This window comes from Pleurodeles waltl, chromosome 1_2 (assembly GCF_031143425.1).
Source record: "Pleurodeles waltl isolate 20211129_DDA chromosome 1_2, aPleWal1.hap1.20221129, whole genome shotgun sequence".
In the NCBI taxonomy this organism is placed as follows: Eukaryota; Metazoa; Chordata; class Amphibia; order Caudata; family Salamandridae; genus Pleurodeles; species Pleurodeles waltl.
This window is the reverse complement of record NC_090437.1, coordinates 1,168,929,031-1,168,953,372: the sequence shown is the minus strand read 5'-3', so window position 1 is coordinate 1,168,953,372 and position 24,342 is coordinate 1,168,929,031. Positions and strand designations below refer to the sequence as shown.

The following is a 24,342-nucleotide window of genomic DNA, read 5'->3' as shown; positions in this document are numbered from 1 at the left end:
AAAAAAATTCTGCTTGCTCAATCCAAAGACTGTTGTTAGAGGCTCACACGCTCAAGACTTCATGCAGAGCTTTTAGTTATGTCGACAAAAGGGCCTGCAATCGTCCTTGCTCGCATTAAGACTGGTCGCAGTCAGATTACAATCAATGTTTTACTTTAAGAGACTAGAAGCAAGAGTTACCGCAAAACATTTCTACCTATTAACCTAGACATCATCGGTCTTCATCTTTCGAAGATCCAGTGAAAGCGTCCAATCATTCAGCCAGGAACCTTGACAAATATCTAAGGCGCATAAGTCTGGGACAAGTTCCCAGTTATTTATATTTAAAGGTCAGACTGTAAATCTATAATGTAAACGATGTAGTCTGAATTGATGTAATTTTGTCATATTAGTTTACACTGATTTTTGTGAAGAACAAGTTACTTAGAGTCGGTAAACACCTTATCTGGTAGAGACTATCTACCCGCAGATTCCTTACCTTTTGAGTTTTCTCCAGGAGCCAGACCAGATTCGGAAATGTTTCGTGACCAGTACCCCTGCGCACCGGTAAGTGGCATTAAACAGCTCTGCGTGGCATCATCCATGCAAGAAGTGGCGTGACCGGTGCGAATATAAGCACCACCAGAGCGTGATGACATGAGTTTCTTTTTACAACTTTCCATGCCAGGACAATGGAGCCACAAAACACACTGACCACTGGTGTTGAATACTACGGCCTTGAAAAGGGAAATTGCCCTTAACCTAGAATATGCTCACAGAGCAGGAAGGATGGGTGGGTCGGTAAGCAATCTGTGGCTAGATAGAGTCTCTACCAGTTAAGGAGTTATCAAAGTAAGTAACTTTTTCATCTGATAGACACTTCTACTCGCAGATTCCTTACCTTATGAATAGATACTCAAGCAATAACTCCCTGGAGGTAGGTCTGAGAGATAGTTTTTAAATCAAAAAGTCCTGCAGGACCGAAAGGGCAAAATGCCCGTCCCTATGGACCAGTCTGTCCAGGCAGCAGTGCTTGGTGATCTTGTGCAACAAGGCCCACATTGCTGCCTGAAAGATGTTTAGGACATGAACACCACACGCTAAAGTAGTGATCGCAGCTTCCGCTCTGGTGGAATGAGCATGCAAATCCTCAGGGGGGTTGCTTTTTGGCTAATAAGTAGAAGATCTTAATGCAGAGCATGATCCAATAGGAAATGGTACATTTCTGCACAGCCTTTCCTTTCTTCACTCAGGCATGTCACCAACAGATGGTTGTCTACCCTCAACTCTTTCGTGCAGTCAAGGTAGATTAATGGTCTTTCTGGGTCCAGATGGTTAAGTCACTCTTCTTGGAGAGATGTCATAGAACTTAAACATAGAACGTAAAAAGCAGGCAAGGTGACATATTGGCTACATGAAATGGGATGCCGACTTTTGGTAGAAAAATGAAATAGTACGCAGGACCAGCTTGTCTGGATAAATGCTCAGATATGGAGGCTTTGATGTTAAGGCCTGAAGCTCACTGACCCTCCAGGTTGAAGTTATTGCCACAACGAAGGTCAGAATCCTGAGGGGACGGTTATGTAGATGTTCAAAGGGGGCACACATTAGAAATGTTAGCATAAGATTAAGGTCTCACTGAAAGCAGGGTGAAGGTGATGAAAGGTGAAGGTGGAAACGTGTTGTAATCCTTTAAAGAATCTGTTAACATATTTGAAGAGGGAAGGATGATCAGGCAGCCGCAAGAAGACTTAAATGGCAGAAAGTTAGCCTTTGAGAGTGCTCAGAGCAGAGTCCTGCTGAGCATGAGAGAGAATAAAGAAACAAACCTGAAAGAGGGGAGCAGAAATGGGGTGGTCAATCTGTTTCTCTGCACTGCACGCCACAATCTTGCACAAACGGCAGACATACTCAGTCTTGGGCTGTCACAATTACGTTGCATACTTCGGGTGGACGGTCATACACTGCCAACTGTAGCCACTCAATCTCCTTACATGAAGGCTGAACATTGACATGTTCGGGTGGAGAACTCTCCCCTACAGCTGCAACAGAAGATCTTCCTAAAGGGGCAGTCTGAGCAGAGGACCAGTTACCATGCTCAACTGCTCAGCATACCAAACTCTGCAAGCCAAGATTGGAGCCACAAGGATGACTTGGGCCCGATGCCTCCTGATCTTATGGAGAACTCTGGGCAGGAGTGATATGGGCAGAAAGGTGTACAAGAAGTCTGAGCTCCATTCAGGACTAAAAGCCTCTCCGAGCGAGAGCCTCCTTGAAAACTCCAGTGTGCAGAACTAGTGACACTGCATGTTCTCAGTGGTGTGCAAACAGATCTAACCAAGGCTCTCTCCACTGTTGAAAGAATCCATGCACCACCTCCAGATGGAGGTGCCATGCGTGATCCATTAGGCATCTTCGTCTGAGTACGTCTGCACTGACGTTCAGAGCACCCGCCTGGTGTTGAACCACTAGAGATATGCCCCGACATTACCGCCATGTTCAGAGATGCAGGGCCTCTTGACTCTGCCCTGGTTGTTACAGTACCACATAGCAGTGGTTTTGTCAGTGAATATCTGTACTAGCCTTCCCTTCATAATGGAGGGCAGAAAGGCTTTCAATTCTAGTCTGATTGCCCAGAGCTCCAGTAGGTTGATGTGGAGTTCAGACTTCGCTGGAGACCAGAGGCCTCTGACCTCCACCTCTCCCACATAGCCTCCTCATCCGGAGAGGGAGGCATCGGTGACCACTGTTAGGTCTAGTTGGTGAAGGGAGAGGGGTCTGCTGCTGACTTAATCGAAGTTCGCTAGCCACTGCTGCACATCTTCTGCAGTTCCCGCCAAGATCTGGACCTTGTCGAAGAGAGTATCCTGATGATGCACCCACTGGATCTTCGGGTCCCGCTGCAGAGCCCGCAAATGCCAGGGGGCATGTATCACAAGCAGGATGCAGGAAGCCATGAAACCCAGCAGCCTCGGAGTCAGTCTCACCGAAATTCAGGAAAGAGGCTGAAACATTGATATCCTGGACTCGCCGTTCAAGGGGATAACCCGCACCTGTACTATGTCCAGTACAGCTCCAAAGAAAAGAAACAGCTGAGAGGGAGTCGGGTGCAACTTCGACACGTTTACAGTGAACCCCAGCAAGTGCAGGAGGTCCGCCGTAGTCTGGATAAGACAAACAGGTGCAAGCCTGCCTTCAACAGCCAGGTGTCAAGATAGGGAAGACTGGCATCCCTGATCTACGCAGATAAGCTGCAACCACTGCCATCACCTTAGTGAACACCGGAGTGGCACTGGTAAGGTCAAAGTGAAGCACAGTCAACAAAGTGTTCTTGGTCTACCATGAGCCCCAGGTAACGCCTATTGGCAGACAAGACGGGAATGTGGAAGTAAACACCCTCAAAGTCCAACGCTACCATCCAGTCTCCCGGGTCCAGGGTAGACAGAACTTGAGCGAGTGTGATCATTTAAATTTCTGCTTCTTGAGGAAGAAGAGAGGGTGCAGGTCAAGGGTAGGACAAAGGCATCTAACCTTTTTGGGCAACAGAAGGTAGCGGGAAGAGCAACCTACCTCTGGTGTCAGCACCCTCTCTAAGGCACCCTTGGCCAAGAGAGCCGTCACTTCCTGGCAGAGAAAGGAGAGGTGGGTCCTCCATCAGCCTGACGCAAGTAGGTGGCATGGTTGGAGGGGCGGTCACAAAGGGAGGGAGTAGCCCCTTTGGATAATTTGGAGTATCCATGGGTCTGATGTTATAGATCCTAGTGGGGCAGGTGATGGCATATCCAGCCTCTCACTGGGTGCTCGTGATGGAATAAGGGCAAACTAAAGGGATTTGGGGTCTATAACTGCTAGGGAAGTAGTGGACTGACCTGACCTCAGCTGCCTAACCCACGAGGTCTGTGGGTACAGCATCCTCCTCTATGATGAGGCTGTGAAGCATATGCACCATGGTAGCTGGGCAGGTAAAGGCTAGGTTGGAAGCCACTTCTGTGGCCATGAAAGGAGCAACAGTCCGACTGGGGTTGGCCAGAGGCCCTGGATGGGCCCAAAGATCTGGCTGTAGCCCTACTATCCTTGAAGCGCTCCAGTGTTGAGCCCACCTCATCTAAGAAGAGATTGGTACCATCAAAGGGCATGCCTATTAATACTGCTTGGACATCCCCTGAAAAGCCAGTCATCCTCAGCCTGGCATGGCCTTGTAAAGCCACCATTGATAAAACTACTCTGCCTAGCGAATCGGTGGTGCCCAGACCACATCGTCAATGAGGGCTTTGTTAAATGGAAGAAGCAGTTCTGAGGGGGTCACTTCCGGCTGAAGCAGCCCAATCAAGAAATTAGTCTTGACTGCCAAAGAACGCAACTGAAGGTCAAGGACCTCAGTGGCCCTCCTTACTCCTGCGAATGAGACTCCCTCCCCCCATAGTCATGGTAGGAGAAGAGACCACGTCAGTATCTGGAGAAGTATCCAGGCTGCTAGCATCTGCCAGGTCCTCACACCAGTTCAAATTGGGGTCTAGGTGCTGGTATTCTTTAGGGTACTGCGACCCCTCCCACTGCTCCCAGAGTCCAAGCCAATAGGGATAAGGGCGCAGGGTCAGACTTGGGAGGCATGGTTCCAGTCAGCACCGGCGTTAGACAATGCCCCTCTGGCTCCTTGTTGGAGTTGGGGAATGAGAATGGGGATGGAGCCACCAGAGCGCCAGGAGCATCAGCATTGTGGCCAACGCTAGAGGTGGTCTAGGTAGTACTACCGGTGCTGGTCTGGATCCATCAGTGAATCTAAGGGGCCTAACTGGCGTCAGGGCTACAGCCATCAGCAGAGAACTAGTAGGGGCCCTTCCCGAACCTGCGGGTCTTGAAGGAGCACAGCGGGGAATGGGCCACCCTAATATGAGGTGCATGACCTCATAAAACGTGAGGAGCTAGGAAGGGTGTGAATCAGGCTCTCAGAAACTCAGGGAGGCCCAGGCCCTGGCTCAACCGCAGAGCCAGTCCAAGAATGACTTATCCCCCTCGTCTCGTCAGATAACTTTGATGGACAGGGTGAAATCGAAGACGTCTTTGACGTCTTATTTTTCTTGTTGCTGTGGGACCTAACCAAGTGGCCCGACTACTTGTAGTGCAGCGATGATCTTGGACTCCACAACTGATCCAGGGACCTTCCTCTCGACCAAGATCGAAAAAGTTGCAGTGTCGCACCTCAAGGACATTCCTACCACACCAGGAGAAAAACTTATCAAAAAGGCTTTGTCAAAAGTCGAAAAAAGCTCAGTCAAAAACTGATCATCTCTCAGGTAATTAGCAGTGCATGGTAATGGCGCAAGTTAAAGTTTACTTAGGGCACAAGTTATAGTTACTTGAATTAACTATAACTGGTGAATTCCTAAGGTTTTGTACAAGTAAATTCAGAACCTAACTATAACATCCCTCTAACCATTGTTTTTTTCCCCAGAAAATGTCAATGATTTTTTTTTAAACGTAAAGTAATTTCACTACTATACCTTAATCCAACCACCGCCGCACAACCCCTTCAGCTGTGTGTGGCAGCGGTTGGCGGAAGAATCCCCTATAACTACCAAACCCTGAGGGAAAAAGTGAGAGATTGAGAGACAGGGAGAGCCATTTAGGCTTTGATGAATGATATACTTAGAATGAGATTTCCAGGCAAATTGAAAAGAAAAATGTTTGTCAATTAAAAAGAGTGAGATCACCTTTCAGTATGTAACACATAGTTATAGTTGAAAAGAAGCTTAAGCAGGAAATGACCACAGACTGACAGACTAGAACCCTTAACCTTTTGTGTACATGCCTGAGACCTTAACCACTACGTCATAGGTGAGGCCTTACTGTGCAGTGTCCAGACTTGGCTACAACATTCATCCCACAGATTTTGAGGGGAAAAATACTTCAATGTTCTATCACTAGGAATGCTTAACAGTAAAAAAACTCGAAAACAGACACTGCCAAGCGATACTAGGATGTGAACCGTCAGCCTACAGTGTGACAGCACAAGACCTTGACCATTAAACCAGAAGTGACTCTTTTCTGCTCTGCAGCCAAACCTAATTATAACATTTGTGCCAAACATCTTGCTAGTCAGACTGTGTGCAGTCACTGTATGGGGTGACCACTGTAATGACAATCTCTCTCTTCCATCCCACTATGGGATGGGAAGGAGGCAGAGGGACAGAAGTGGGGAGTGGGAAAGGGAGTGGGGGGAGAGGGAGGGAGGGCTATAGTGGGAACACCGCAGTGGGAGACTTAAGTCTTCCACGGTCCTAGCCAGCTCCCCACGTCCTGTGGGAGCTGCCACTGATCCCACAAACAGGGGGGTTCTCTAAACAGCAGTTCCCTGCTTGCGGGAGCAATGTTTTTATCTGCCTAGCTGCACGCATATTTGCCTGCAGGGAAATAGATTAAAACTTCACTTTGTGCAAATGAGAGCAGGAAGACGCAGGAAGAAATTGTCTGGCACTGAATTCTTGAGTCAGAATCCAGCATCAAAGGATCCCATGGGGCAGACCGGTGCAACAGAGGACTGACGATCTCCTGAGCATGTCCAGAGTAGCCCGAAAGAAAGCAGCCAGATCTGTACTGCTGCCAAGAACTCTGGATACACCAGCATCGTCATCAGTACTGGCGAAAGAGGAGGAGGCGGCGGCGGCGGCGCAGGATATGGTGGTGCCAGTAATACCTGAGAGGACAACAACAACTCTGACTCTGCCGAGGAGGGGGGTAGGGTTGAGGTCACTTTTAGCTCCTAGGTGAAGCTGAATGCTTCTCCTCTTTTCCATCTTGTAAGATGGGGATGGAAGAGAAGGTGTCCTGGATCTTATTCTGGGTCTCCACCTTGAAACTGACCATCAACGACCCCTAATGTCATCGCTTGCACATGCCGTAGAGAGCTTAGCCTCTCACTCTTTGATGGCCTTGGGTTTCATGGCAGAGGTCATACAATGTTTCACAAGCTGAACAGTCACTGGGTAATTCTGTGATTGACATTTGTCCATCACATCTGCTACAGGCTTAAAACCCAGCTTCTTTGGTGGGGACTTATTGCTTGCAATGCATCAAAAAAAAAAAAATGAAGGATTTGCTAAGCATTTACTATGACGTTATGAACCTTGGACTTAAAAAAAAAAAAAAAAAAAAAAAAAAGTGTTTTAGTTGTAATTGATTTCAATTACTGGGCTGTGCACTTACTTCATCCTGCTCCTACAAGACTTCTTCAATACAGCACATAAGTTGTACTTTACATTCCTTGTTTCAAGGTGGGAGTGCCTGCACCTCTGAAATGGGCAAGGCTCCCTTTGGCCCTTCTTCTCATCTCTTCCCAGAACTGTTTTAGTAAAAATAAAATCCAACTAGTTCTGCTGATGCGCTGGTCTGGTGATCTTGTTATTTTCTGCAGTTCTGTGTCCAGTAGCTTTGTTATTTTCTGCAAATTTGGCTCTGTCTGCCCTATGCCCCCTGCATCAAGCTAGCTTTGGGACAGTTCAAATTGAACCCTCCACTAAAACAAAGACAGTCCCTGTAGGAAAATGGGTTATTAATTGGGGTGGATTCAAGTTTTAGGTACAAATTCTTGTTAGGTCCAACACACAAATTAAAAAAATAAACCTGTGCTGAACCCCTGACAGCTAAAATTCCAAAGACTCAACTTTTAAGACTGTCTGGAGAGGCTCCACTTGGTCTCCTCTAAGGCTCGGAGTACCACCACTTAAGGATCTGGGCTCACTTCAGCAGAGGCCACCAGTAGCGTGCAGTCTAGACCTAGTTGCTACTAGTCAGCTAGTCAATCCATGAAAGAGGCCTCTTGCAGCTTGATGTGCTCATTAGGCTGCAAACAACCTCTTCTGTACAGGTCCAGATGAGATGAGGTGCCACTTCTGTAGCCATCACTAACCAGCAGGTGGGTGATTGGTTATTGAGTAAACACATGAGTAGTCTGACAAAATCCCAGAGGCAATTTTTCCTATTTTCCTTACTACCTCACAGTGCACTATTCTGAGTAAAATTCAACATGAAAGCACCTTTCTACACCTGGGTGTTTCTGGAGACCAATCTAGGGGTATGTTTATGAGAATGAGCAGCCCCCCCTCTCCTCAATACCACCAACCATCTGGGACCAACACCCCTCCTATTGGGTTGGTAGCAAGATGGTTGACCCAAAGAACAAAGGTTTCTTTTTCCCAGGTCCCTCTTTACAAATAACTATAAAAGAATAGGCTTCACGTTGGTCCCTTACAAGTTAATGAAGTCCTGAACCCTTCCCAGTAGTTCTTTATAAGCCTAGAGGAATCACATAACTCCTGAACCAGGTCTTCCTACCAACACATCCAATCCATTGTTTCTGCTCTGGAATCAGTTTGCACACCTCAATAGGAGGAAACACTGTTTTCCTAAATGTTTATCACAACCCTAACTTCATCAGTGATTTGGATTTTTAATAAATATTGAAACAAAGTTGTTGAATTACTTCTCAAACTTACCTCAAACCTGAGTCCCTACATGTACAACTTTTAATTACTAGGCACCCTACCTTGTTGGCTAAAAGGCATACTTAAGGGGGCTTCTTTCCTTTCAAAAAGGATTATTTTGACAGGCTTAACTGAAGGCTTAAAAGCTGCAGCAGTCAGGCTACACAGACAGGTCTTAAGATAGTTTGCTTTGTCAGCCTAGTAGATGGCACAATATGTGCTGCAGCCCACAAGTGACATTAACCTTCCATGCCACTAGAGTAGTTTTTGCCACCATATACTATGGCTTTATGTGAAAATTAATTAAATAGGCCATTTGGGGATTAGCCAATTTTACCATGTTTTAGAGTCATATCACATACACAGGTGACTGGACAGCAGTGCCCCAGTGTGCAGGCTTCAAAAACCAGCAATGCCAATCAACAAATAAAAAAAATGGAGGTCATCATGCAAAAAGAGGAATTTTCTCACACTTCCTATCTGAATATAGTTTTTACACATGTTTTATTGAAAAAATAACTGCATTTATTTTATACTTTAAGATGTTGAGCACTGTTCTTAGTTTAACGGGAAACTAACATTTTAGCTAGTCCACAACCAAGGCACTGGGCTTGAAGGTAACCGGAAAAGTGAGTTTGTTTTTATTTCTTTAGAGATAGTTGGTTTTGTGTCATAAGAATGATAATCTTCAATATGTGAACAGCTATAGCTAGCACATACCTTGTTTCTCTTTAATAAATGTCCAAAGTCGTCATAAGAGATTCTGGTGGAGTTTAACAAATGAAACAACATAATGTTCCTGAAATTCATAAATCTCATCCGAGAAAAGTCACTAATAGATATTAAGAATTCTGTTTTTTACTCATTGCATATGAGCGAATTACTAATTCATCCAACTCTGAATTTCAACAATACTGAGTTGGTAAGCTTCCAATATGGTTTACAATGTCTACAATGTCTGATGTCAATAACACTGCTCCATCCCATCCTTTAACAGGCTCCAACAAACGTGCTCTTCCCTTGCTATCATATCTTGGAAGCTTTACTTACAAACTGTCCATTTTTTTTAAATCTCTCTTTCATCTTCCCTCTTATTATCTGTCAGACCACATTTAGGAAGCTACAGTCCAGGCAGGGGCTACTGAGCCACAGCTATGGGGGCTTGGGTCCTTTGGTACTACAAACAATGCTTTCAACATTTGACTCTCAGGGGTAGTGAGAGATAGTAGTCACAGGAGAGGCTTCTGTAGGGTTACTCTGGTTCAGACCTCAACACTATACTCGGTACTGAAATAAGATGATTGCCCAGTCCTTCTCTTTCACAAAGACACAACTTTTATTACACAGAAAGCAAATACACGCTACAAAAAACCTGGAATACCTGGCTTTCGAGTGTGGGTTTCATATGCATCAAAGTGGGAGTCCACCCCTCCCCATCCCCTTTCTTTGTCTTAGTCTTGGGGGTCTCTGGATTAATGTAGTGTAGTCTCTAGTATTTAAGTACCCCACTTCTCTCAGTATAAAGTCTTAAGGGATCTAGGCCTGTTTCAGTCTCTCACTCATCTGTGGTGATACAGCTAGGGGGCCACATTGAGCCTTCCTGTGGCAGAGGGCTTAATGGTGGAGGACAGGGTCTTCAGACATCACACAACAGTCACCCTAGAGGTCAGCAGTTGCCAGCTGCAGAATGAGTCAGAGAGACTGAGGCCATAGCAGGTACTTCTCTAGTAGGCCATCTTTTGAGCTTCAGTGAAAGCTCCCACAGGCCAACTATGAGGATTTGAGAGGTCCGTTCCCATCACTCTGGAAGGATTCTGGTCAGTCATGCTGGACTCTCACTACGTGGATGTTAGCAGTCCCTATCTCCAGGAGTGGGCCTCTGACGACTGACTCTTACAGGCCACATCTTGGGTCAAGTTGACAGTACCCAGATCGGGCAGTGCAGTGTTTAATTTGTAAATAAAAACGTGCCAGTGCCCAAAGCCCTCCTCCTAAACCAGAGGCTGTTGCAATTCAATGTGCGAGCACGGAATACTGAGGGAGCGCAATCCTGAAGCCATCTCGGGCCTCTTCAATCCATATAAAGCCACTCCCTGCCCCTTTAGCTCACTCCTACAGCTTTCTACTTTCTCCCTTTGTGACGCTTTTTTGTTTTTCGCTTCATTCGTCTTTCCCATATGTGTCTTTTGCTCGCAGCAAATGCTTGAGGCAGAAGAATAAGCCCCGGCCCTCAAAAATAAGTGCTGGTGCTCAGCACCGAAACAACAAGCACAAATTAAGCACTGGGGCAGTGAGGTCTTTGGTGTCACATCTGCCAGGTAATGTCATTGGCACATAGTGCCATGAAGAGACTGCCTTTGATCTTCAGAGAAGGGCTTGCTCCTTGGCACGTCAGGGGCAGTGCCGAGTTCTCTACTCACAAAGAGGAAACGTGGAGGGCACATAGTGGGTGCTACAGTCCGGTACCTATCCATTCTAAAATGAAGGCAGCAAATCAGACATACAAGCGCTAGTGCCTTGGCTGCAACAAAGAAGATAGTAATCTGATACGGCTCGGAAAACTTGGCAGTGCTGCAGTAGCATTGACTAAGCTGCTCAAATAAATCTGTACTCTTGACCGCATTCAGCGCTCAGGTAGCAAGTCTCTGTGGGACATATCCCTGCACTAGCGTTTACTGCTACAGCCCCTTCCCATGGACCACCCATGCTGCAGTTCGGTGCTTTCCTTCCCACACACTCAAGTAGAGCCTTCTTGGGTTTCAGGACAAGTCAGCAATTTTTACATTAGTTCGGACAGGTCATAGGTTCCCATCTCTGGGTTTGCTGGCTGTCATACAGACCAGTCCTTAGCTGCAAAGTAGTCCTTTCATTGCTCTATTTATCCCCTCCAAGACTGAAGAGAACAACAAGTATGTCAGCTGCTCTCACTTCTACTGTGAGTTGTAAGACAGGGTTTGTGGATTCCAACAGAGTATGTGGATTCCAAGGCTACCTTTTCACAACTGGTTTCTGTTGGATCCCTTTCCCTATGTCCTTCACAGGCTGCCCTCTAGATGCTGCCTTTGTCTTCAGTGTTTCTCCTCACAGGGTTGTCTCCAGGCTGGAGTAACCACAACAGAGACAAAAAGAGGTGTGAGCAGACTGCACCTTGACTATCAACAACCACATCCGACAGTGATCAGGAAGATGGAAAGGGCTGACTCCACTTTAAGGACCTTCCACATCCTGCCAATCAATACTCCAGGTCCCAACCCTTCAACACTGCCATCCACCAAATGGCTGTCCCAGGCTGACTAATCAGCAGTCCTCGGTTTCAGAAAGGCCCTGTAAGAATGTTTAAGGGTTAGCCTGCATTTTATTTCCTCACTTCAGTATGTGGGTTCCCTCCTACTAGTCTTAGGAATGTCACTTCCTCTGTTTGGGAGAGTAACCTTGGCACCAGCTTGTGCACACGGTCAAGCCAAAGGCTTCCCAAATGAAACCCACAGGACTGTGTCACTAATGCAGAGTGTGCACTGTTCTGGGACTCAAGATCTTTAGTTTTGAACAGGAACTGTGTTTTTGTTTATATAATCAACTGATTATATGGACTTTGGATTGGGGGGTTTCTGAATGAAAAAGCGGTTATTCATGCATTCTGGCAAAATGAACGGATTACAAATATGTATATTTTTTTCTAAAATCTAGTGTTTGAGAATATGCCTGATTAGTACACTTCTTTCAAATAAAGTCAAGAAGGGCCATACCAATAAGAAATGCGACCTAACTATTTTCTTTGGGTAAGCTTTACAGACTAAGAAAATAAAAAACTGATCTTGACCTGGAATATTTAACAGACAAATACCAGAGTTACAGAATGATGCTGTTTCGTTCCTAACTCTGATTCACTCATACACCCATGTACTGCACACCATGTCTCTAGCATACATACACACTCAAGTGTATGGGACCTTGGCACTAAGATTCCAGGTTTACGTTAAGTAGTAAAACTTGGGCAACGCAACCTTACACTAAACAGATAAAAAAGGCCTGGTCAGATTCTGATCACTACAAAACACAGCATTCTGTCGCCACTAAGCTACATACACTAATCCGGTTACAAGAACAGGAACTCTGAGATGTTTGTGTAGTATGCACTCCAGGCCCAGGACAATTCCCGAACCTCTGGTGTGTTAAGGGCAGCACACACTAAATTAGTATGTGGCTAGGGTTAAAAATCAGATACAGTTCAAAAACGCTGGGCAGGGGAAATGACCGCACCATTAATAAGTCATTTCGATCCCAATATGATCCATGTACGTCTACATCCAATCCTGATAATTTAAGATTTTTTCTACTTCTTCCTTCCTTGGTGCCTCACTCACCAACACATTTTCTCACCCACCATGTAAATAACTCAAGCCCAAGATTACACCTCCTCAACAATTCACACTCCAGTTCATAGAATGTGACAGCCACATACCATTCATACTACATTCTGTATCTGCACTGCTCCCACAAATCAATGAGGATACTAATTTAATTTTTAGCCTCCGATTTCAAATTCATTGATATTTACAGTACATTTTAACATTTAATTTTCAATTGTAAATTTACCCACTTTATATTTTACTATTAGTTAATTTTCAAAGAAGTCCCAGATCTCCTGAAGAGGCTTCGCGAACCTCCAGGGGCCCCTGGATCACAGGTGGAAACCATTGGGCTACAGGTCAGCCACTTTCTCGTAATTGCCAGTGTGTACCGCTTTTTGTATCATCAATTGATGTATTACATGCAAGCAAAAGCATTGTAATTGCAAATAGACAAATGAAAATCTCACCCCCAAACAAAACATGTACCCATGTCAAGAAAGCCATACAGTTCCATACTGACGGTAGATGGTGCTATACAAATGCTGCTACAATAATAGTTACACAAAGTGTTACGATTAATGGTTGAAGGTGCTATACTAATGTCTAACAAATTAAAACAGCAAAGCATCACAAATAAAACGCACAGAAACACGGAGTACTCCTGTTGCATTTAAAATAAACTGTTTACAATCTCTAGTTGATCACAAACACTGTCGTTCACTATTCCTTGAAAACAAGAACAATCGCTATAACTCCACCAACAATAGTACACTTAAAACATAGTTTGTGGCCATTATTTTATACTGATCTTTAAAACTATTACCATATATACATTGTGTATGGGTATAATGACTATCCTCCAACGCAAAGGTACTTGCAGCATTGATCAGTGTCCAGAAGGATGAAGTCTTAGCACAGAGACATGCAGTTGGGTAAATTGAAGTGTGGGTAAACCTACATAAAAAAAAAACACACACAAGGAATACATACTGCCGCTCCAAGTTTGGGCTTCCAGCTAGTGCACCAGTTAGCTTGGTGAAAGGGAGGTAGGCTTAGGGAATCCCCATATGCAGCTCTGGGCACTTCATCTGGCACAGACGTCAGTGACTGGCATGATGGACTTTATGCTCAATGTTACACTGGAAGATGTTTAGAGGTTAACAGCGAAAGGGCAATATGGGGTGAGGGGTCCTCAGAAATGTGAGCCAAGCTTCGGCACAGGGAGGGACCAGGCAATCGGGACTTGGCTCACCGTCTAATTGACTGATCTTGGGAAGCCGTCCTCTGTGCCCTTGTGACGGGAAAGAGTGGGCTTCTTGACGCTCTGTATCTGTGTCTCCATGTGCCTGACGGGGCTTCCACACTAGCAAGATAAGCAGGAGACAGATTTTTCTTTTGCAGGAGAATTGTCCAGCTAATATATTCAGCCCTTAGCCAGAAGCCAGCATTCCACTGTCAATTCCCTCAGTTCAAAAACCTAACCAATCAGACTGGGGCAGATTTTCCCTCCTAGCATGGGATGCTTCGTAAAGCAAACCTGCCACGTTTCTTACCAGGCATTGGTAGGGCTGATACCTACAGGACACAAGATAGGTACATTCTCACGAGGTCATCACAGGAGGGAGTCTTATGAATCCCTCCTCTAAAACAAACCTGGGGCAGAAAATCAAAAGGAGAAGAGTCGGGGGGATGTGTAGACTCAATATGGGCAACACTTATCGTCCACCGTACAACCAATCCGATATCAGTGAACATCTATGGCAACCATAAGGATAGGTGCACCATAGGTGGTCGCAATTAGTCTCCAGATTGTAAATTTTGTCACTTGACGAAAAAACAAAATCAAGTGTCTGTTACGAGGCCACTGTCCCTATTGTAGCTCCACTGCATGTAACTACCACAGCCTAAAACCACAAAATGGTAACGCAGACAGGTAATTTGTAGTGGTGTAAAGTGTGAGGAGTACCTTTTCAAGACTAGGGGGTGTCCATACCAAGTCCGTATCACCACTGCCCCTGGGTGTGGTGAATCGTGGAGTAGATTTGCAGTCTGGAGAAGACTTGGGACCAGAAAAACAGAAATAAATAAAATATTGAGAGCGACTGCATTATGAGAGGGAAGTGGTGGGGACAGGATAGTTGTAACAACTAATCCAGGGACTTTGATCCTACACTCCTCAGAGAAAAAATGGCCAGAAATATAGACTCTGTAAATATGTATGCTGCAAGAACGCAAGTGTTCAAATTAACAAAACTGCGCACTAAATTCTACCCTCTATAAAGCCTTTTCCAAACAAAGAATCGCTTCCCACACATCCACTGTAAAAACCTCGTACGGCACGGCTCTGCCTGACACGGACACCAGATCTAGCACTCTTATGGGAGTTCCAAAACCTGATCAGGTTGGTTAATAATTTAGATTAGCCTTCTCTTGCATCACTTCAATCTGACCACTCCTGCGATGAGGTTCCTTGACACCCACCATTTACCACCTTTGAAGTAAGAGTCTACACAGTTAGACATTTCTTTGTATTATAAACGGAATAGCAGCAGAACAGCCCATCTTGTCTCTAAATAATGTTAACGCGTGCAAGATACATTTCAGCAGCAAATGGTAACCGTGCTTATAAACACGAAAAATACGAAATGTGACACGAGATTGCGTCTTGCACTTGTATAAATCTGGATTTAACCCTTCCAAAAGTCTAATAATTACCATTAGTCAACTAAAAACCAAATTCGGTGCCCATGAAACACAGCTTCAATTAGAATGTAATATCGAGAACAAACTGCTTTAGAAATGTGGTTAAAGTACAACCACAGAATCTGAACTGTACAGATTAAGACAGATTCGCGTCAGTATTGCCAGACAGCAGTGTAGATAAACAAACAGCAAGCAAGCCAAGACGCCGGAGATTAAAGCGGCGCCCGCCGACTTGCTAAAGGTAACCTTCATTGTACCTGCTGTATTTTCTTTGGGTCTTTCTGGATTCCCTCTCGAGGGGGAACTTTACCGAACAGCTTCCACCCCAATTCATGTTTTTCGGTTGTCGAGTTTTTCTTTCTAGCAAACACATTCCTGCAGAACAAAACATTGATATTTTAGTCAGTGTTATTGCCAGTAGTAGCAACTAGCACATCTAATACTTTTTGATTGATTTGAAAATAATAGCTGAAGCTTTTCCCCCCCTACAAATTAATGAGTCGAGCCTTCAAAATAAGGCTTGTGCAATGTAGGTCCAGGTAATATACAAAAAAAAAAAAAGAATATTCACATGATGAACATAAATAGAGCTAATTTACATCAGTAGTAATCCTACAAATCTAAAACCAACCTGGATCTTCTGCACTAACGTTAAACACTCCTTCCCTAAAAGGGAAGATATAAATCATATAAAAAGGGCATAAATTAATACTGAGATTATCCGTGCTTGAGCATACATCCACCAGGCATGCCAAGCATGACGTGCATGAATAAGAGAAAACGAAATACTACCAGATCAGAAATTTGTCTGCAAGAGGATAAATAAGGGTACCAAAAACGGTCAAGAGAAATGCAGTAAAGTTTAATTTCAGTTACAAGCATGACTCAGAGTATAGTTATGCAGATATGCTGCAGGTTCCCTTTACCCTTTAAGCCATTGTCAATACTGGAGTGATGGGAAGTATAACTTGCTGTAGTGCAGCCGACACTGGATCATTTGTGAAGGATAAACGATAAGTAAGTGCTTAAACGATTAGATGGGCTTCTCTCGAAGGGCAATATGCGTTTTGGTGGTTATTTAAGAAGGTTGCATAAAAAGAGTTACCTTGTATTAACTGCTCAGCACTCAGAACTCATTTATGCAACAGGCTCATCATCTATAGGTCACTGATGAGAATAACAGCCCCATTTCCCTACCTTGCTTGCCAAGTACCTCGCAGGTCGTCTGAGGGGTCTGGCCATACATGGTTATGGATTTTGGAACACCGTTTTGCCAAACGTGGATATTCCAATAAACTGCTTAGTCACACACATGATCGAATCATGAAAGCTAATAGAACTACATTACTCTCCAAAAAACAACATAGACAGGCTGGCACAAGGAAGCCACCATCTTTCATAACTACCTACAGCTGCGCTAGTGCCGACATCTTTAAAATCTTAAGAAAGCATTGGAAAATTCTTACATCCGATGCGACACTGGAAAAGCGTCTACGGACACAACCGGACATGACTTATCGCAGAGGACGCACTTTGAGGGACCACCTTTGTCACAGCTTTCTGCCCACGATCACTAAAAGCAATTGGCTTCCCTCACCACCCCTAGGCTTCTATAGATGCGGACACTGCAATATCTGTGATTATGTACAGGACAAAACTAAACAGTTCATGCACAACACGGATGTTACATATACTATCAAACAGTTCATGAACTGTAACACTAAATACATTGTATATTGTATCATCTGCACATGCAAGAAGATATACGTTGGGAGCACCATCAGACCCTTTAAGGAAAGATTACAGGAGCACATCAGGGCAATCAGAAACAACAACACTGACTACCCCCTTGCAGCTCATTTCAACAAGAAACATCCATTACAAGAGAGGCTAAATGTGCAGACTTTTGGAATCGCCACCCTGGGCGGCTGCCCTAGGGGTGGTAATAAAACCCTTCAACTAAGGCAATTAGAGAGTAGGTGGATTATAAGATTGCGAGCAGTGGAGATGGGTTTAAACTCGGACAAAGACTTACATGTCTTTCTCTAGCACTTTCGGCATCTCCAAATCTGCCCACACCATTTGCATCACCTTTCCATGTACAGTATTTATGATATTCTGAAATATATGTTAGATGCAAAGACATCGGATTATCTCCTTTATCCCCTTTGATTTCATGATGCAGTGTACATATGTGTTTTTGTCGATTTTCATATTGTTCATTGATCTCTGATGTTTTGCGAATATTTTCTCTCCATGTATTATCCGTGCATGTACAGGAATGTTGTTTTGTTTCCCTTTATTTTTCTTCACTATTCTATATCACTGGTCAATTACATTATTTTCTAGCGTCTGTCAATTTCTGCATCATTCTTTCATGCATAGCACCTATGAAAATTTGAATAGACTTGTTACATGCAACAATATGGGATTACCCCTTCCGTCCTTCTCGATTTTATAATTTAGCATGCAATGCTATTTCTTGGCCATTTTCATATTTTTACTATTATATTTTTTCAACAAATTTCAGATCCTATACGACATTATACTTCAGAAATAACTCTCCATATTCTTCTTTTTTCTTTTTCTTTTCCACTATTCAGTGGGTGTCTCACATATATTTCTCTTTTCCTCTGTTTTATCTCCTTCTTTGACTTTTCAATGTGGCGCCCGTTTTCCATCCCTACTTGGCTACAGCTCTAGCTTTACAGTCCCTTTTCCATTTCCACTCCCTATTGGGCTTCAAATAGAGGGAGTCCGCCACCGGCGCGCGATTACTATTTGCAGCGCCGTCCATACCACGCCGAAAGAAACGCTTGGAGACATCTGAGGTATGGACACTTATTAATTGATAGTGCAGTGCGCTAGTCCAGGTCTTGTATGGGGTTTATGTGGATGTTTTACATCACTGGCGATGGCCTTAAGCATTCACTCTCATCCATGGGAGTTTCACGGATGCTATACATCGCCTGCTATTTGTCTTAAACATTACATATAATCTACGATACATTAGGTTTTACGCAAACGCCACTCTCTATTTATATATATTCTTACTTCGGCGATCTATACATTCACCATATGGGTTATGATCACTATGTCATTCTTCTCGCAATAACACATTCTAAATAACGACACTCCTACTAGTCCATGCTAATTTTGAGTAACCATTATAATAGGGTCAATATATATTTCATGGACCGCCCTTACCAGGTTTCTTTGCCCTCTTTCTCACTATACAGGCTTACCATGGTCCTCTAGCCTCTTCTTACTCGACCTCCTTCTCAAAACATAAGACATCAATTTGTCTCTGGTACTTTGGAATATTGAGCTATTTATCTGCATCATAGGTATGTTTTTTCGATTATCGGATCAGTTAATCCACCTTTTGTTCATTTTTCTGCACATAATACTAATGTTTCCAACGATGCATGTCTTCCCTTTCGTGGTTCAACATCTAGGACACACTTTTATCTCAACACATGGTTTTCCCTATACTTTATGGCATCACTAGAATACTGTAGGTGTGTGTGTTGTCTTTGTTTCCCTTTTAACTTTACTTGACTGTACTCTTCAAAAACAATAATTCTCATTCCCCAGCTCTGGTTTTTTTCCCTTTGCACTCTATTTGTGATACACCTACTTCCGATCACATTTCTTTTTCTGACACTCTTTTGGTGACTTACATCCTAAATGAATATGGAGAGCAAAAACGACATCTCTCTATTCGGGCCACGTTTTTTGGCTAACAATCGGGCTTCCCTACTTTTAATTTAATTCAAATAATTGTTTTCTTCATTGGTCACAAACACTTCTTTTCTCATTTAAATTGTTTTCCAGTAGTTGATATTCTATTTCCTTGTGTATATCCACAGCCTTGATAAAGTTTACCCAGACGAAACACGTGTCGGCTGTTGTCTATTTGGGCTGATGTTCATTTGAAAAGGATTTCTGTTGTCATCTCTTGACTCTGGCTCCAAGATGTTACCTTGGGCCACAGATTATTGTTTCATCTAAAGACATCACGAGGAATAAACTGGAACATTATAACCGCTTGGGATGTGCCGTGGTTTTTCTTCTTTGCATACATGGTTATGAACAGGAAAACTGGAGGAAACCTGCTGTAAAAGGCCATGACGAGATTAGGCCCTACATCTTTATGCCAGTAAAGAATCAGCATACTCTAGTTCATTAGACCTTCTGCTACACTTCAAGTCCGGTATGGTTTCAGCACTGTTCTGGTTCTTATCAGAAGCAGATACCATGTTTACTGTTTTGCAGGATTCTAGTAATCCTTCACGGAGACCTACATAGGCTAAAACCAGTTTGGGCATGCTTGTGTTCCATCTGATAAATAATCTTGGCAGATCACGTCTAGGAATTAAGGGCCAGATGTAGCAAAGGTTTTTACCCATTCTGTGTCAATGGGAAAAAGTGTTCGTACATATGGCCCTAAGTCTTTTAGTTACACTGCTGTTTTGCCAAAGCGAGGGCAATGCTGTGATTTTGTTCCAGTTTATATGAACCACACGTCTGAAGTCATTTATTCCAAAACAAGCGTCAATGAGGTTACAGTGTACTTTACAGTATAGTAATCCCGATCTTGATCTGGGGATCTTATCCTGGCAGTTCAGGCTGGACTGTTCCTTTTAGGAAAACAGCGCACCCGCTTTGCATAGGATTGGTCGCCATCTAGAGTGGGATACACCGAGCCCTTTTAAACTCAACGAACCAATGAAAATATTCCAATACCATACACCGGTACCTAAATGTCTCCTGATTCCGCTTGAGATCAGTGACACTATGCTTGAATCAAAACTCTTGTGTAATGATTTATATTGCTAATCGTTTTGTCATTGTATTTTTAATATACTTGTATGGAAACACATGCATTCAAGTCAGTGTTCCACAGTATGCAATGGCAATGCCAGTTTGGTTCACCTTTTCATTACAGTTTTGTGCAAGGGAAACTAAATTAAATTTAACTGTCCTTATATGCATAAGCCTCTTACGTTCTGCACTCTGCTTCTTGAATTGGAACTACAGAGCAGATGTTGAGGTGACTCCCCCTGACCAATGAACTGCTTTTCTAGCCCGAATCACAGACCGGTTGGGAAGACCAAGAAGAACACTGTATTAACGGTGATCAATATTGATTATTAGTCTTCTACTGGAGCAACAACATCGCTGAGTCAATGGTCCCTACAAAGTGGCTGCACTCTCAAATATTTCTGTACAGCAAGAGACACTACACATACAGATGCACTCAATCCTCCTGGACCACCTAGCAAGTGAGAAAGTTCATCTAACAAAAGTAAACTTAAGTGTAAATAGTACTCACATGTAAATCGCTATCACCCCATTGGGACTGGCCCATGCTACATACAGCAGCTAAAAGATAAGATAAATAAATAAATCTTAACAACACAAAAGAATGATGGACGGAGTGCTGACAATGCAAACACTCTCCCCCAGTCACAGATCTGGGTTTAATCCATCGTTTTTTTGCTGCCCATGCCATTCCAGTTTGGACCCAGCCAAATGCAAATCAGTCTTGACCCTGTTCCCCATGGGAACAGTCCAGCCCGAACTGCCAGGCCAGGTCTTCCCTGGACTGGAAACAAGCATCCTGGGACCGGTTTCGGGGTTTCACCCCTCATCAGCCAGGCTAGCTTGAATCCAGTGGCATGGGAAGCACGGGACCCACGTCTGGGCATACCCTTCCCACTTAGGGCAACATTAACAACACAAAAGAATGATGGACGGAGTGCTGACAATGCAAACACTCTCCCCCAGTCACATAAATCTCCCACCTCATGAACTGCCTCTAGGTCATTTAGTACCGATGGCCAGTACATTCCAGATATGCTACTCCAAGATCGAAATCCTCCTTTTCGGCAACAACAAACAGCTAGTCCAAACCTGACTCAACAACATCACAATGTACAGCTTTAACTCTGTTACCACCAAAGGCCATACTTGCTCGGATTCACCCTCAACACCAACTTCTCCCTCAAGCAACACATCACCAAAAAGACCAAGAAAGCCGTTTACCAGCTCTAACAACTAAAGAAAGTTCACCCATTTCTCTCAGAACTGCAGTCTGGGCACTTGTACTTTTCACACTGCAGAATGCCTTATCAAGGAAGTACAGAAATTCGACATTATTTCACCTTAATGTAATCACTAACTTCCCTTACCTGATCATACCATATTTAAGATCAACTGCGTTGTCCACAAAGCCACTAATACTGGCTCCTTCCAATCTCTGGCTGAGAAACTCACAATATGTGGGGGAGGGGGGGTTCAAGATACATCTGCACTCAGGACATCGACAAAATGGAGACGACATTCAGAAGTGAAAACAAAGATAAAGAAACCTTCTGCATGTACCCACCCAGGACATGGAACAACATCTATTTCCATCAGGACCGTCACCACACCAAATCTAGAATAAAGTCACAGAAGCCAGTCTGAGGATAACATATGGAACACTTTCAAGGTAAAAAAAAAAAAAAAAAAAAAAAGCAGAATTCTGTTATTGAAGTAAGATTTGACTATCAAAGACGCAGTTTAAATACAGTCCAACAGAACAGGGGCGTTGCTACAATACTAATTTGCAAGTGAGTGACACGTTTGGCATTAAGGGTATGAGAAACCTCAAATCAGCTGAGAGAAGTATGTATATCATGGTACCACAAACAAAACCTACCATACATTCAATAAGGGGCAGCTTCATCTAGTGTCAATTATTTCTGATGCTGTAATCTTAAAACCTTTCCTTTGAGAAACTCGAAGAACGTTTAAAAGGTTTTCATTGTGACACAAACCTTGGTATTTCAACAGTATATCAAGCTGCTTAATACAGCTTGAAATCCAGAAAAACATTAACTAAGTATTTTTCTTAAGAAGTCTGTGTGCTTAATGATTCATCATCCGTTCACCTTAATCAAAATAGCAGAGGGGCCAACAGATGTAAGCTGAACTTCAGTGTGCGAGCATAACTTAAGTGTGTACATGTGAAGGGGTGTGGGAGAGTTGTAAAGTCTGGTGAGAGAGGTATGGTAGCTATGTAATGAAATACAAGGAGTAGGGAAATCAGACCACTGTAGGTTAAGCCCCTTGTTGTTCAATGTAGAAATAGGTTGGGGCGTTAAGGTGCTTAAGTTGATGTGCACAAACTAACTGAATAATACTTGGATTTTAAAGATCCTGGTAACCTGAGGGTGTGAAGAGCAGGTTTGACAGTGGCAAATAAGAGACAGTGAGTGCATAGCGTCTCTGGTTGGCAGTATGCAGGGTGAAGGTCAAAAACAATCTTGTATCTTATTTTCCTGCACAATGAGATTGCAGGTTCTTCACTTAGTGTGTAAACCATTAGCAAAAATATATTAATTTGTGCCAAAGGTAACCATGAGAAATTTATTTACAGAAAGTTACCTATTTCAAGATTATTCTAGTTACTAGTCCTGATTTTTGAAAGAGGTACTTGAACACAAGGCAACAGACTTGTAAGAACAAAAAGTGTCAAGTTAGAACTTTGACTGTAACCAGTGTTAAGTCACCACTTACTAGCACCTAGCAAAGTGAACTATGAACTATTCATTTACTCACAATACTCCGCAGAAGACCGCTAACCACAGTGAGGCTGCATCAGGTCTCTGCAATTACAATAAAGAGCTATATAGGCTGCCATTTTTTTAAAGAAAGAAAAACATGCGCTCCTTGGAGACTCGTTTACAATTTGAGGAGTTTTCTCACTTGGAGGATTCTCCAATCTTCAAGAATATGCAAGTGACTGAATTTCAAGTCGTGTTTTTCCCTGGTTATGTCTCTTCTAGTAAGCCTAGTCCTGTGGAAAATCCATACGAGTAAGACTAAAAGAAATATGCCTTGACACATTTAACTTTTTATCCACCAGGAAAATATGTTTCTTTGCTGCAATTTGTCCCACTTTCACTTTATTCTGACCACACATTGTTTTTGTTTCTTTAAATGCTGATTTGTTTGCTTCAGATCCAGTATTGGTGCACATAAAATAGAGAATCCATTCAGACACCAAGCTAATGACTCCATGATAGATTCTGCCAACGTTCTTAATTAGATGTTCTTGAAGTGAAGGAACAATTCAAATAATTTCCAATGAATCACAGCGGTGACCATACAGTTATTCATTACACATACAGCACCAAATCGGGTATAATTTAATAATCTGTAGGTTCACCATTTACGCCTACATACTCAACTTATGTACAGGTAGAGGCGATGTGGGTGGCACCAGGGGTTCCATTTTGGCACACGTAGTGAAGCCAACGTGGAGGGTCGCTATCTACTTTTGCAGGGCACACTGGATGGGAAACCCATAATGATTCTCAACATATATGGGCCCAATTCAGGTGATCGAAGGTTTTATGACAAAATACTAGATTTACTTGATGTAACAGTGGGGGAGCCCTTGATCTGGGTGGGAGAATTTAATTATGTCTTGGTCGGCGACCGAGACGGCAGACCTCCTAAACAGGGCACTAAACCTCTCATGTCAAGATCACTCAAAAAAGGATATGGACTCCTTAGAACTCCTTGGTGGCTGGATAGCTTTGCACTCTGAAAGGTAGGAATTCACATGCCACTCGAAAACTCACAATACATTTAGTCATTTGGATTGTTTTCTACTGAGGGGTTTCACAGCTGCAAAAATGTCCTCAAACATCTAGGTAGGTTCCTATCAGATCAAGCACCTGTACTGTTAGAGTTACAGTGGGCATCAAGGAGGAAACGACAGGAGACTTGGAGAATGTCCCCAGATTTTCTTAAGGACACAGAGGCTTGTC

General features: G+C 43.5%; 1 protein-coding gene across 7 annotated transcripts in view; it reads right to left on the bottom strand.

Annotated features, from left to right (window-relative positions):
• Positions 1-24,342, bottom strand: part of TBC1D14 (TBC1 domain family member 14) — a 490,570-nt gene that overhangs the window by 300,650 nt on the left and 165,578 nt on the right. For all 7 annotated transcript variants that reach the window (XM_069203187.1, XM_069203189.1, XM_069203206.1 and 4 more), the window contains one exon: positions 15,772-15,889. In XM_069203187.1, coding sequence (XP_069059288.1) covers positions 15,772-15,889 — 118 coding nt within the window. The remainder of the gene's footprint in view (positions 1-15,771; positions 15,890-24,342) is intronic.